We start from the raw sequence: 13,012 nt of genomic DNA on the forward strand, positions 1-13,012 counted from the left end.
GCTGGGAAAACGTAGTCTTCCTCCCCCTTGTTCTGTGCGGTTCCTTTTGTAACTTGAACATAGGCATGTCCACTCCCCACCCCTGAAAAAAACACATCTCAGAAATGACAGATGGCTAACTAAGGACTTTATTTCAAACAAAAATTAAAAATAAAAAATTGAGAGCTCTCTCTCTGGGTGTGGGGAAGGGATCAGGGCAAGGAATTCCCCGAGGCTAGGCTAGTACCCTCAGACTGGAGGGGCTGTGATCATTCCCTTCCTTACTTCTGGGATGGGGGACCTCAGCAAGTGCAGGACCCTATGCCAAAGCCCATCTACCCAGGGGAACTCAGGCTGGGGCTCAGTCCCTGGGAGGGGACAGTCGGGCAGCAGCATGGCCAAAGGCCAACCACAGGATCAAGTCCTAAGTACCAAGAACCTACTCTTTTCTTCCTGGGACCCAGAATACACAAAGAGGATGGCCTGTGGAAAGAACCTCTCGGACGCTGGTGAGAAGCGAGGCCCCCGCGTCCCCCACATTTGTCACTTCTGTGCTCTGGAGGGCAGTGAGTCCTGGAGTCCATCAGGTGGTAATACTGACGCAGCTGGGGTGGCGGCAAGGAAGCCCCAGTCAGTCTGGACCCCACAGCTGGCTCTCCCCACCCGCCCTGGCAAGCTCTGCGGTTACCACATGATGCTTTGTATGTCTTGCCTTCCATTTCCCTCGGTGGATGGCTGGGTGGGTGGGGCTTCCTGGCTTAAGGTTTCTCCAAGGGCCTTCCCAGGGAGGGTCCCCTGAACCCCCCGTCACGCCGGGGCCTGAGGAGGAGGGTGTCACATGATGCCGTTGGTGAGGTACTGGAAGCCGTCATAGAGCTTGGTGGTGATGGACCGCATGCTGCCGTCCACCATCTGCTCCACCAGCAGCTGGAGCTGCTCCTCAGTCATGCTCATGTGGAACCTCTCTTTGAGGTTGCGGATGGTGCTGGAGCCATGGAAGCAAGGAAGCTGAGAACCTGGGGGCAGCAGCGAGGAACAGGGTCACACATGGAAAGGAGGGAGGGGCAGTGTAACAGTAAAGAACCAGGCCGCCTGGCCCCTGCCCTCCCACCTCTGAGACCCCTGACAGTGTGGATGCAGGTCTGCTTGGGCAGAGAGGGGAGCACTGGCGGGAGGCCCTGTCTTGAGCCCCGTTTCATCCCGTACTCCTAGTGCCTCAGGGTAAGGGCACAAGGGTATAGGGGGGCAGGGGGCAGCACTGCGTCTCCTCCTCTTAGGACCCAGAGGGAAGGCCGGGAAGAGTCTGGGGAGCGGGCCCTGAGCCGGGCACTTATCTGGTTGCAGGCCTCTGCCTATGCTACGTCTGACACTCACAGATGACCTGGGCCACCGTCATCACGGGGCCAGACGGGGATGCTCCTGAGCAACGGCGACAACCTGTGGGGTGGGAGCAGGGATGGGGAGGAGGAGACTGGCAGCTCAGAATGGGAGAACACCAAAGCCCTGAGGAGGAAATGGGGATGAGGGCCCAGAGAAGATGGGAGAGGAGGGATCCTGGACAAAAGACTACAGATGGCAAGGCCGTGAGGAAACAGCAGTGAGCACAGATAAAGAGGAGAGAAGAACACAGCTCGGCTCTGAGCAGAAGGGGTGAGTATGGCCCAGGGAAGGGGTCTGAGGATAGGGCCGTCAGAGGTCAGGGGCCAGTGGGGAGCAAGGTGGTGACTGAAAACACCTGAATTGGTTAAGAGCCAAGCGATGGAAGGAGACAAAGGATGGGGAGACAGGACTCTTCTTTTCCCCTGAGTGCACACAGGAGGTAGTTTCTGTTGCCTCGGCCCTCCCACCCCCAGGACTAGCTGTCAGGAATCAGGGGGAATATGTGGAAGGAGAAGCAGGGCACTGGATCAGAGCTGGGAACCCCACCCCAGTCTTGAGGTAGAATCAAATTTCTGGAGGCTCCATGCCCCAGGGCCCCAACATAGCGGGAATCCCGAAGCACTGTGGGTCCCACCCTATCCCCGAATGTAGGCTTCTCCCCAGCCCACCTTGCTGCATGATCTCTACGATCTGCACCACCTTATCCATGTGTTTCCGAGCAGCGATCAGCCCCTGCAGCATCAACATCTTGTAATAGTTGAACATGTCGCCATCCAGGCCGCCCATCACCTGCGAGGAGAGAGCTGTGTGCGCAAGGGAGCTCACAACTTCCTCCCTATGGTAAACGTGCCGAACTCTGTTACCTGCCCACCTCTTATCAGGCAGGAAGCGTCCCAGGACATCCAACCTCACCCTGACTTACTCCCATTTCTGATCTGTTTGTTCCCACTTGCGGGGAGACTACCAGCTCCCCCTCCCATGACACCACAGTGAGACACCTCTCCTTCCTGACTCACGTCCACAAACTCTGTGGTCAGCTTAAAGGCTGATGTCTCAAAGCCCAGGTTTCGGGGTGAGCTGGATAGGATGAAGCCAAAGTCGATGTGGATGATGTGGCCTTCTGCGTCCAACAAGATGTTCCCATTGTGTCTGAGGAGGTGGCAGATGGGAGGAAGAGACAATAGTAAGTCCGATTGAGGTGGGAGCTTAAGCTGCAACACACTGGCCACATGACACCAGGCAAGGGCCCTGCCACTTTTCCTGCTGCCTAGAACTCTGGGTCCAACCCCTAGAACCCAAAGCTGGCAGTAGGAAGAAAGGAAATTAGAAAAGCAGACTGCTAACAAAGGCAATGGGTCTGATTTGCTATCATTAACAACTTAATAAAATAGTTTTAAGATTATCCTCATTTTCCAATAATCACACTTCTAAGCACCCAATCCCAACCTAGTAGAGAACTGGGAAGCTAGAAAAGAAGGCCTCTGCACTCTGGCCAGCTGTCATAGAGGCCAAGCACTTGGCTTAGTAGGAGGCGGCCAGTTACAACCTAATTACCTGTGTTTTGTTTGTAATTCCTATCCACCCACTGCAAATCAGAAACCCCACTGGAAGGGAACAGCAACCCCAGGCTGAGTGGAGTTTAAATGTAAAATAGTGTGGGGACTTCAAAGAGTCAGCTTTTAACTGTCGGGTAAAACCACTTATGTAAAAAAATTCCCAGGAGGCAATTCCTACAGGCTAGCTGCATGAAGGAGAGAGAGATAAATCCCAGGTCTTTGTGATTCCCACATGAATGGCCAGTCGGAGGGGAACAATTAACATGCTAAGCATGTGAGGCCTGGCCCATAAGGGACCTCCTCAGAGTCAAAAGAGGCTTTGTTAGGCTAAGAGCTCACGGTCTGAGGCCACCTTCTCTGGGATTGGTTTGACTGACTAAAAGAGGGACAGAGGGAGAACCCAGTCCCACCTGAGTCCTTACCCCTCTGGGGAAGCATAACAAATTTAGCAACACTCAATCTTGAGAGCCAGAAAGCCCTAGATGTCCTAGTCCAGCCTCTCATTTTACAGGTGAGGAGACAAGCCCTGAGAGAAGAAATGACTGACTTGTCCAAGGTCCCAAGTCAGTGAATGAAGGGCAGTTACTCTTCTCTCCTTAATCGCTGGCGGGAACTCCAGCTGCTGCAGGGGCCTCATTCTGAAACACTTAGGGGGACCTTCAGCTGCTTCCAGTTCAGGGTCCCCTTCACTGCTGACGCTTCTCTCCAGTGGATGAGTCCATTCAGGACTTAACTACATCTATTCTTTTTTGAATTATCATGAAAGGTATACCAGCTGCCCGTCTCTTCCTCCACTTTTAAAGGATGGACTCTCATCTTTTAAATATATTAGTTTCCTAAAGAAAAGCCCAGAGGCCTGAGTATCACCTGCTTCCCTGCCCCCATTTACTCAACGCAGGGGCTCAGGTTCTAGGCTATCTGGGCCCTGCGTTCCAAATCCTGACTCTTGAGGGACAGTCTAAAGCTTGCAACCAAGCTTTACTCAGCCATAAAAAAGGAATGAAACAATGCCATTAGCAGCAACATGCATGGACCTAGAAATCATCACACTAAGTGAAGTAAGTCAGACAAAAAGATAAATATTATATGATATTACGTCTAGGTGGAGTAATAAGTGAACTTATTTACAAAACAGACTCACAGACACAGAAAATAAACTTATCAAAGGGGAAGAGGGAGGATAAGAGTATGGGATTAACAGATACACACTATATACAATAAACAATATATATACAATATAGAATTTATTGTATAGCACAGGGAAATATATTCAATATCTTGTATTAACCCATAATGGAAAAGAATCTGATAAAGAATATATACGTGTGTCTGTGTATATATATCCCTGTGACTCAGATGGTAAAGAATCTGCCTGCAATATGGGAGACCTGGGTTCAATCCCTGAGTTGGGAAGATCCCCTAGAGAAGGGAATGGCGACCCACTCTAGTAGTCTTGCCTGGAGAATTCCGTAGACAGAGGAGCCTGGTGAGCTACATACAGTCCATGGGGTTGCAAAGAGTTCGAAACGACTAAGCAACACACACACACATAGTTGTTTAATCACTAAGTCATGTCCGGCTCTGCAACTCCATGGACTGAATCCCACCAGGCTCCTGTGTACACACACACACATACATAGATATACATAACTGAATCACTTTGCCGTCCGTATACTTGAAACTAACACAATATTGCAAATCAACTATATTTCAATTAAAAAAGTCAGGCATCGCAGGCACTTAACAGATGCTAGATTTCTAACAAGCGGCTCTGTTGGCTAACCTTAATGTGCTGCCATACCACTGGGAACCCTGGAAGCACAGGCCACTGAACTACTGCTTTCCCAGGACAGCTGCCCTATGCCCTCTGAGAGGCACAACTCGCAGGTGCATTCCAAGTACTGACCCTGAGTCACTGTCTGGAGACAGTCTTAAAAAACAGAGCCTCAAGGGTGTAATAACCTTTGTATGGTATGTTGTTCACCTATGTGCAAAGATGAGCTTCCTGAAGGTCACATGATACTGGCAGAAATGGCAGCTCTGGGCAAACAACAGATACTTAGAGTTTTGGAAATCATACGCCGGGACGAGGAGAATTCAGAGCTGGGAGTTTCAACTTTGTGTCCACCACGTCCTTCACATTCACCTGCTCCTTTCTGCTCTCAGTCTCTCCCACTGCCCTGATGCCAGGCCTCATCACCTCTTGTTTGATAGCTGAAGGTCCACCGATCCACCCATGCCCACAGTGCACACTCACTCAACACAGACTGGCTCACAGTATCTCCTCTGCCTGCAGAATAAACCACCTGAGCCTCATGAAGGCCCTACTAATCCAGCCTCAACTTACGTGATGTCACCGCTACTACTGTGCCATGCAGTGTGGCCCATGCTTAAATAACCTCAAGTTGCTTCCTCTGCCTGGAACATCCTTCCTTTCCATCCACAGCTTTCTCTGTTCTCATTCTCCGTTGTCTTTCAAGACTGTATGTTCAGACCCTCACTCCTCCCATAAATGCTTCACTTCTTTGCCCCTTGCCCTGGTACTTGTCAGTCTGCCTCCTTGCCTTAACAGAACAGGAATACATTAGTCTCCGCCTAAAATATGTTGTTTGTTTCATCTTTACATCTTGGCAGTGGAAGGTGGTGATGACTAAATGAGACAGAGGAAACCCTGGAGAAAAGCTAAGGATGAGGGACAGGAATTCACCTACCTGTCCTTGACCTGCAGCAGGTAGCAGACCAAGCAGTAGCCAGCACAACTCTGCACAAAATTGCGCTGGGCACTGAGGAATGCCTCAGTGGTATAACTGCCATGCTCCTGTAGGAAGTAATCGAGCAGGGAGAGCTGTGACTGCTTCTTCACCTGGTGTATGGATACAGCGTTGACCACTGGTTCAATCATGCCACTGTCGGCCGAAATCACAAGAATCTTATATGGCTTGATCCACAGGGGTACTCGCTCCTGTTCCCAAATGGACTGTGAGGAAACACACAGTGGCATTCAGTTCAGTTCAGTTCAGTCACTCAGTCGTGTCCGACTCTCCGCGACCCCATGAATCACAGCACGCCAGGCCTCCCTGTCCATCACCAACTCCCGGAGTTCACTCAAACTCATGTCCACAGAGTCGGTGATGCCATCCAGCCATCTCATTCTCTGTCGTCCCCTTCTCCTCCCGCCCCCAACCTTTCCCAGCATCGAGTCTTTTCCAGTGAGTCAACTCGTCGCATGAGGTGGCCAAAGTATTGCAGTTTCAGCTTTAGCATCAGTCCTTCCAATGAACACCCAGGACTGATCTCCTTTAGAATGGACTGGTTGGATCTCCTTGCAGTCCAAGGGACTCTCAAGAGTCTTCTCTAACACCACAGTTCAAAAGCATCAAGACTCTCTAAATGAGAGGAGGAGGCTAAAATCCCTTCTGTTCCAAACCTCAGTTCTCATCCTTGGTGGCCTTGGGTTCCAGGCCATCAAGTAAGTAAAACCCTGTAATCCCACTGAGGACCAGGAAGTTTTGAAAGGAAATCCAGGGTCTGACAAGACACAGGGTGGCATGTGGGAAATGGCATCTTATAGAGAGAAGTTCAAAAGAGGGAGAGAGGAGAGGAGACCTCACTGTCACATCCCAGGCAGGGTAAGTGGGAGCTGTTAATCCAAGTTCAAAAAACTGGGACAAAGACCAAGAGATTTAGGTTCAGAGGAACCTTCTCCAGAAAATGAAAATATTTATATCAAGAACTGATTAAACAGGTGAATTTGCTTGTAGGCAACCACCCTGGAGGGTCAGGGATTGACATCTCAGCCCACTGCAAACCACCTGCTGCAAATCAGTTGGAAGTTTTTTGATTTGTGATCAGAACAGGTGCCAGTCACAAAAGGGCCACAAGAGATCGCTGTGGAGCTGCTCCTGGGGCTTTACTTTTGGGGAGAACCACCAGCTTAGTTTAATGGAAATCCAACTTTGGCCTAGGCAGCAAGTTGGTCCCCAGCAGAGTTCCCTGCAGAAGGACCTGTGTGATCACCTCAGGTGGGCTACAGATGGGCTGAATTTCCCTTCTTTCTCCTCCCCTTCTCTCACCTGCAGTTGCTTTAACACCTGGAAGGCCAACAGCTCCTGCCGAAGGTCATCCCCACACTTGACAATGACTGACAGGAGTCGCCAATTGGGAAGATGGCCATAAGGGGAACCCTCTCTAATGCGCCTGTGAAGAGAAGCAAAAAACTGTCAAGGGTGATTCCAGGCTGCCCTGGTGGTCCAGTGGTTAAGAATCAGCTTTGCAACGCAGGGGACATCAGTTTGGTCCCTGGTCCAGGACGATCCCACGTGGGATCTTGCAACTAAGCCCTATGCCACAACTGCTGAGCCCATGTGCAGCAACTACTGAAGCCCACACACCCTAAAGCCTGTGTTCCATGACAAAAGAAAGCACTGCAGTGAGAAGCCAGCGCGCCACCACTAGAGAGTGACCCCTGCTCTCTGCAACCAGAGAGAGCCCGCGAGCAGCAATGAATACCCAGCACAGCCAAAAATAAATAAAATAAAAAATATTTTAAAAAAAAGAGCAGGGGGTGATGCCAACTTGAGGACAGAGACACAACTTCGATAAAAAATTCAAATCAAACCCCCCCTCAAGGTAAGGACTCAGACTGCCTGAGGCCTGATGGATTTTTCAGAGGAGCCTGACAGAATATGGAGGGTGGATCCCCACCCAACTCACCGCACTTTCTCCTGCCAGGGCTCTTTGAGAGCAACTGCAGAAGGGTCTTCTGGGTCTCGTTTGAAGGCTGTGGGGGTGTGAGCCAGCTGCTCCGAAAGGCGCCGTCTAGCGGGAAGAAACTGTATCATTTGCTTGGAGGAGTTACCCCAGAGCCTCCTGCCCTGTCTATGCCGGCATTTCCTGCACTGTTTCCTTGACTCTGGGCACACAGAGACAGAAACCTGGGCTGAGAGAGACTCATGGAAGGAAACACACCTCTGATACCTTTCTGCTCACCTGGTGGTTTGTAATCATGTTAAATGCAGGTTAGCAGTCCCTCCCCATTTTCCTACCAAGGATCTGCAGCAGAACAGATATAGCTCCAGCATCTGCCTTTCCCACACCATCTCCTCCTTCTCTGAGCAATGCGTCTGACACGCGTGTCCTCTGTCTTCCCAGACCCACTCTGGGAAACGCTCAGACCTTCCTCTAGTGCTTTCATTCCTTTGGAGTCCTTTTAAGATCTACTTTCTTTCTGTAGAAGCCCAGTAACTTCCCAACCCACACCTTCACTCCCTCTAGACTGGTGGCCTCAGGACAAGGACAGAGTAAGGAGAGAGAAGAGGGAAGCTATCGGCTGACAGGAAGGAAGGGAACACAGAGACAGGTGGCGCCTAAGAGAGGGCTGAAACAGGAGGGCCCCACAGTCTGGCCATACCGGATGTCACCTGCTGCAATGAACACAGGCTCCTTGCTTTCCTGGCTGGTGATGCTGTCCACGGAGAACTGGGAGATGTTGTCACAGCTGTTGGTATGCACTTCAGGGAGCTGGGGAGAGCAGGGCACTGCAGGTCAGAAGCGCTAAGCACCGGAGCGCCTCTTCCACCTTCTCTTCAGATCACCCTTCATGTTGCCCTCTCCACAGCATGAGCAGTCCTCCCTTTCAAACTCCACTCCAAGAAGCCTCCCCAGGTCATGCATCTCCTGGACCCTACACTATCTAGGTTCCCCACTCCGCCCCCAGATCGTCTAGCAGTGTTTTTCAATGTGTCAACTACAGCTGCCTCAGAATGACCTGGAATGCTGCTAAAACACAGACTCCAAGCCACCATCAATCTGAATTTAAATGACTGGGAAGTATGAATTCCTGACAAAGCCTCCAGGAGACTTCCCAGGCATTCAAGTGTGCAATCCACTGCCAGGACGGTCACAGAGAGCTGAACTTTCAGCTTTACGCTGAGAGGTCCCTGAGGCTAGGAGTGCAGTCTTCCTTAGGGTCCAGAACACACCCTCTCCAGGCTAGTTCCTCTGAGCATTGCTTTAAACTAAGCCATCCGATCTTTAGTTTATTTTGGCTGTGCCGCATCTCTGTTGCTGTGAGTAGGGGCTACTCTCTAGTCTGTGGTGCTTGGGCTTCTTACTGCGGTAGCTTCTCTTGCTGTGGCTCCTGAGCTCTAGAGAACAGGTTCAATAGCTGTGGCACACGGGCTGAGTTGCTTCGCATCATGTGGGACATTCCCTGACCAGGGATTGAACCTGTGTCTCCTGCACTGGCAGGCAGATTTTCTTAGCACAGAGCCATCAGGGAAGCCCTAAGCCATTCAATCTTACCTCCTCACCTCTAACTATGAAATATCAGACTCCAAGGCCCGTATCGAGTCCCTTCTTTTCCCCTTCCTTTGTGCCGGTGCATTTCTCCTCAACCCCACTCGCCATTACTGCACGCTGCTCTGTTGTGTATCTTATCGATTTTTTTTTTCTCTTAAATGTCTGCATCTGGTCTCCCCAGTTGGACTGCCAGCTCAAGTACAGAGTCTGCCTTTTCACAAGTGGAATCTGGTTGGGTCACAGCTCTAACAGAATCCTGTTCTGGATCCCTGCAACCCCAGAACAGAGTCCCAGTTTCTTTGTGTGCCTTACAGGATCCTTCTTCTCTCTGGCCCATTTTGGCCTCTCCAGCCTCATTCTTTACCACTCTGCATCTCACGACCACACATCAGAGCCACGCAAAACTTCCTTCTATTCTTAAACTGGGCCAAGCTCCCTTGTGTCTTCTGGTCTCTGCACAAGGTGTCCCCTTTGCTTGGACTACTCTGTCCAGCTAATTCCTACTTACCTCTAGGCCTCAGCTGAGATATTACTTCCTCCAAGAAATCGTCTGGGGTATGTCCAACCCCAAGTCTGAAATAAGTGCCACCCCCACCTGCAGATGCTTCCCTGACACCGAATTCTCTCCAGCACAACCTGGATCACACCACACTACATCTACCTGCTGATTGGCCTTGTTCTCTCTCCTATTAGGTCACAAACTCCTTGCAGGCAGGGGCCAAGCCTTGTTTACTAGCACACAGCAATCACAGTGGGCAAAAAGAAGGCCCTCCATAAATATTCCTTGAATGAACAAACATATGACTTAATTCTTCTTTGCTTTATATAGCAGGTGTTCAATACACATCTTGATTAAATTTTCCACTCTCCCCGGGCTTAGAAGTTCCTCCTTACATTAAGCCTAAATTCTTCTTGCAGGAAAACAAGCTCCACCTGAATCTATTCCAGACTAGACCTATTCAGTGCTTCCCCTCTCACCCCTGTCACTAACTACCCCACTCATTTGGGCATTTGCTCCAGCCTGCCTCAGGGAGTGCTGTGTTGTCTCAAATACATTGAAAGCGCCGGGCGAACAGGTCCTATGTCCAGTACTACTTTCTTGGAGCTCCCTCACCTCCACCTGCAGCTCGCCTATGTCATCCACCGACCAGGCCTCGTCATCGTTGTCATAGTTGGGCACAGTGCTGAAGCTGCCTGCCCGCTGCTCGTGGCTGATGCCGCATTCGGGCAGGTTCTCTACAGACCGGGTGCTCCGAATTCGGTTCTCGGGGATCCGGGCGGGGACACTAGTGGTGTCGAAGTTTTCACATTCGAGGACCTCCACATAGATCAGGTAGGGAGCCTGGGGGGCAGCGAGAACGGTATTTGTAATACACCTCCACCACTGTTCCCCCAAACCCCAACCCTGATAACACAGCTTGTCCTTCCTGCTACCCACCCCGGCACCAGCCCGCCTCCACCGGCCCCAGACACCAGGAATGCCCTACTTAGGGCAGGAACTGATCCTATGAATACATATGTAAGAATCTGGCTGAGAGTATATAGGTTGAGCAAATGTTCAGCTGAGCTTCAAAATGTATAGAGGGTGCACCTGACCAAAACCACCCCAAATTATCAATTACCACCCATCAGAGAGGCCTGAGTGCCTCTGTGGCCTTGTCCTCAAAACAGAAAGACTAGGAAAAAGCTGGGCACTGTGCCAAAGAGGATTCTAATCTTCAATATGTCTTCTGGAAAAAAAAAACAAAACCAACATCTGAACCATTAGTACTCATTTCAACCAGCATACTACTTTAGGTAATTCTCTCCAACATGAACTGGGCACCTTTCTCTCCTTCTCCCTGCCCACTGTGATCAGAAAAGGTCTCAGAAACAAACATTTCTCTACTTTTATTGTTGCTGTACCTGGAAAGCCTGAGAGTTACGGAAGGGCTGGAGAAGAGCTCCCAGAAGACTAGAAGGAGGTGAGGAGAGCGGCTCTCCTCTGAGACAGAGCAGGAGGCAAGCTGAACACAGTAGGCCTCTTTGGTCCAGAAAAACAAAGCCCAAGAACAGGGATAGGCGGGCCCTCAGAATCACAACAGAGCAGAGGTGATATGAGCTGACAGGTGCATATGAGGAGTCCAGGACGCGCCTGTACACACACCCTGGGCCCATACACAACCACAGCAGTAGAGTCAGATGAGGGGTCTGGTTGAGGCCAGAGCCCACCTACCTTGTCCTTAGAGTTGAGGACGACAGCCTGGGTGTGGGGCACGCGGACCACGTGGTGGTCAAAGCCGGCAGTGGGCAGCCAGACTCGGGCAGGGAGCTTGTGGTTGAGCAGGGAGAGCTCTGAGATCAGCCGCTGTGTCTTCTGCTCCTTGGTGGGGAGCGTGGCCAGCCTCTTGCCAATTGCCATCAGGGACTTGATGAATTCTCGCTCAGGAGCCAGTCTGACAGGCTATGGGGGTGGGTGGGGTGAAGTAAAAGATGGTGAAGAAACCACAGAAAAAAGTGGTCCTCCCACTCAGTCATGACTCGCCCCACAGGCCAGGGGTCCCAGTGTCTCCAGTACTCCAGGGAGGGGATCCCTTCTGGCCCTCTCAGGAGATCCCACCCATGCCCATCAACCTGAATTGGGAACAGGAAGAAAAGCCAACACTGCCCTCCTTCACAGGCTGTTTCTTGATGGGAAGGGGGTGTGTGACTCCAGGTCACTCGGTGCACCCCACTTCTCTTGGATTTGAGTTCCCGAGGAACTGTCCCAAGGCTTCCAGACGGATGGGAGGATGACATCCAGAGAGGTCAGCCAGGGACCCAGACGGAAATGCTGCTCACTCCTGAAGCGTTTCACCCATCTCAGTAAGGAGGCCATTCCTCTCCCCCCAGGATCCCTGGGCTGAGTCTCCACCAGGCCCACAGAGCTCCAGAGGGGAGCTGTGAATCAGCACCTCCCCTTTCAAAGGAGGATTCAGTCCATTCAAGTGACTTGCTGCTTCCACGGCATCCCCTGTCCACCCCGCAATCTCTCACCGAGGGTCAGTGCGCATGCAGGGTGTGAGGCAGGAGGAGCAGACTTTGCACTAATGAGGGAACGATCAACGAGGAAAGAAAAAGCAGATGGAGGCTGGGAGGCATGCACAGGTGGGTGGAGGAGATGGCTCCTTTCAGGCCCTGCGCCGGCCCTGAAGGCCCGTCTGTTTCAGTGACCCCTCCTTGGGTCCTCCTCCCCTGCCTCTCAGGGACTAGGCTACCCACGTTCGCTCCCTCCTGTGGGCTTGGCTGCTCACGCTGGGCACTTCATTCTCAGAAAGGGCAAAGTCAGTGCTGGGAGTCAGGCGGGGATGGGGAAAGAGATGGGCTCAGCTAGACATGGAAAAGGGCTCCTTTCCCAACCTCAGTCCTTCCACCTTAAGGGGCATTTTATCAAGATGGCAACCCAGCTCCCTGGCCCATCTCTCCTCAGCTAGGCAAGATCAGTATTTCTTCCTCAAAGAGAAACAGCAGTGTCTCACTCACCAGGCTTCTCTCCCTCTATGTGTGTCAAGCGCAGTTTTCCGAGTGAGAATTTCTACCCTCACTCCCTCACATGGCCATAAAGAGCTTCTCTGGAAAGTTGGGCAGTACCAGGTCCACCTCTGCATGTGCTCAGAGCCAGGGTTCAAAGGGACAGCTCAGCTCCCAGGCTCTACCCACAGGGGACTGGCCCAGGACCCCACGCAGTAATGAAGACCGGGGCGTCTGAATCAGTCAGGAATGCTTTGGGAGGCAGGGTTGAAAAAGAGATAAAGACAGGAAGACAACAGAACTAGACC

At 51.5% G+C, this 13,012-nt stretch overlaps 1 protein-coding gene across 4 annotated transcripts in view; it reads right to left on the bottom strand.

Moving 5' to 3' along the window:
- Positions 1–105: 105 nt before the first annotated feature.
- PI4KB (phosphatidylinositol 4-kinase beta) overlaps positions 106–13,012 on the bottom strand; it is a 28,757-nt gene continuing 15,850 nt past the window's right edge. For all 4 annotated transcript variants that reach the window (XM_055401942.2, XM_088835757.1, XM_055401944.2 and 1 more), the window contains 9 exons: positions 11,431–11,658; positions 10,330–10,557; positions 8,326–8,435; positions 7,629–7,733; positions 6,989–7,112; positions 5,627–5,892; positions 2,376–2,508; positions 2,028–2,148; positions 106–995 (listed from right to left, as the gene is read on the bottom strand). In XM_055401942.2, the coding sequence (XP_055257917.1) occupies positions 814–995; positions 2,028–2,148; positions 2,376–2,508; positions 5,627–5,892; positions 6,989–7,112; positions 7,629–7,733; positions 8,326–8,435; positions 10,330–10,557; positions 11,431–11,658 (1,497 nt within the window). In that variant the 3' untranslated portion in view covers positions 106–813. The remainder of the gene's footprint in view (positions 996–2,027; positions 2,149–2,375; positions 2,509–5,626; positions 5,893–6,988; positions 7,113–7,628; positions 7,734–8,325; positions 8,436–10,329; positions 10,558–11,430; positions 11,659–13,012) is intronic.

Source organism: Moschus berezovskii, chromosome 4 (assembly GCF_049115385.1).
Source record: "Moschus berezovskii isolate FMDL1 chromosome 4, NW_MosBer_1.0, whole genome shotgun sequence".
NCBI lineage: Eukaryota > Metazoa > Chordata > Mammalia > Artiodactyla > Moschidae > Moschus > Moschus berezovskii.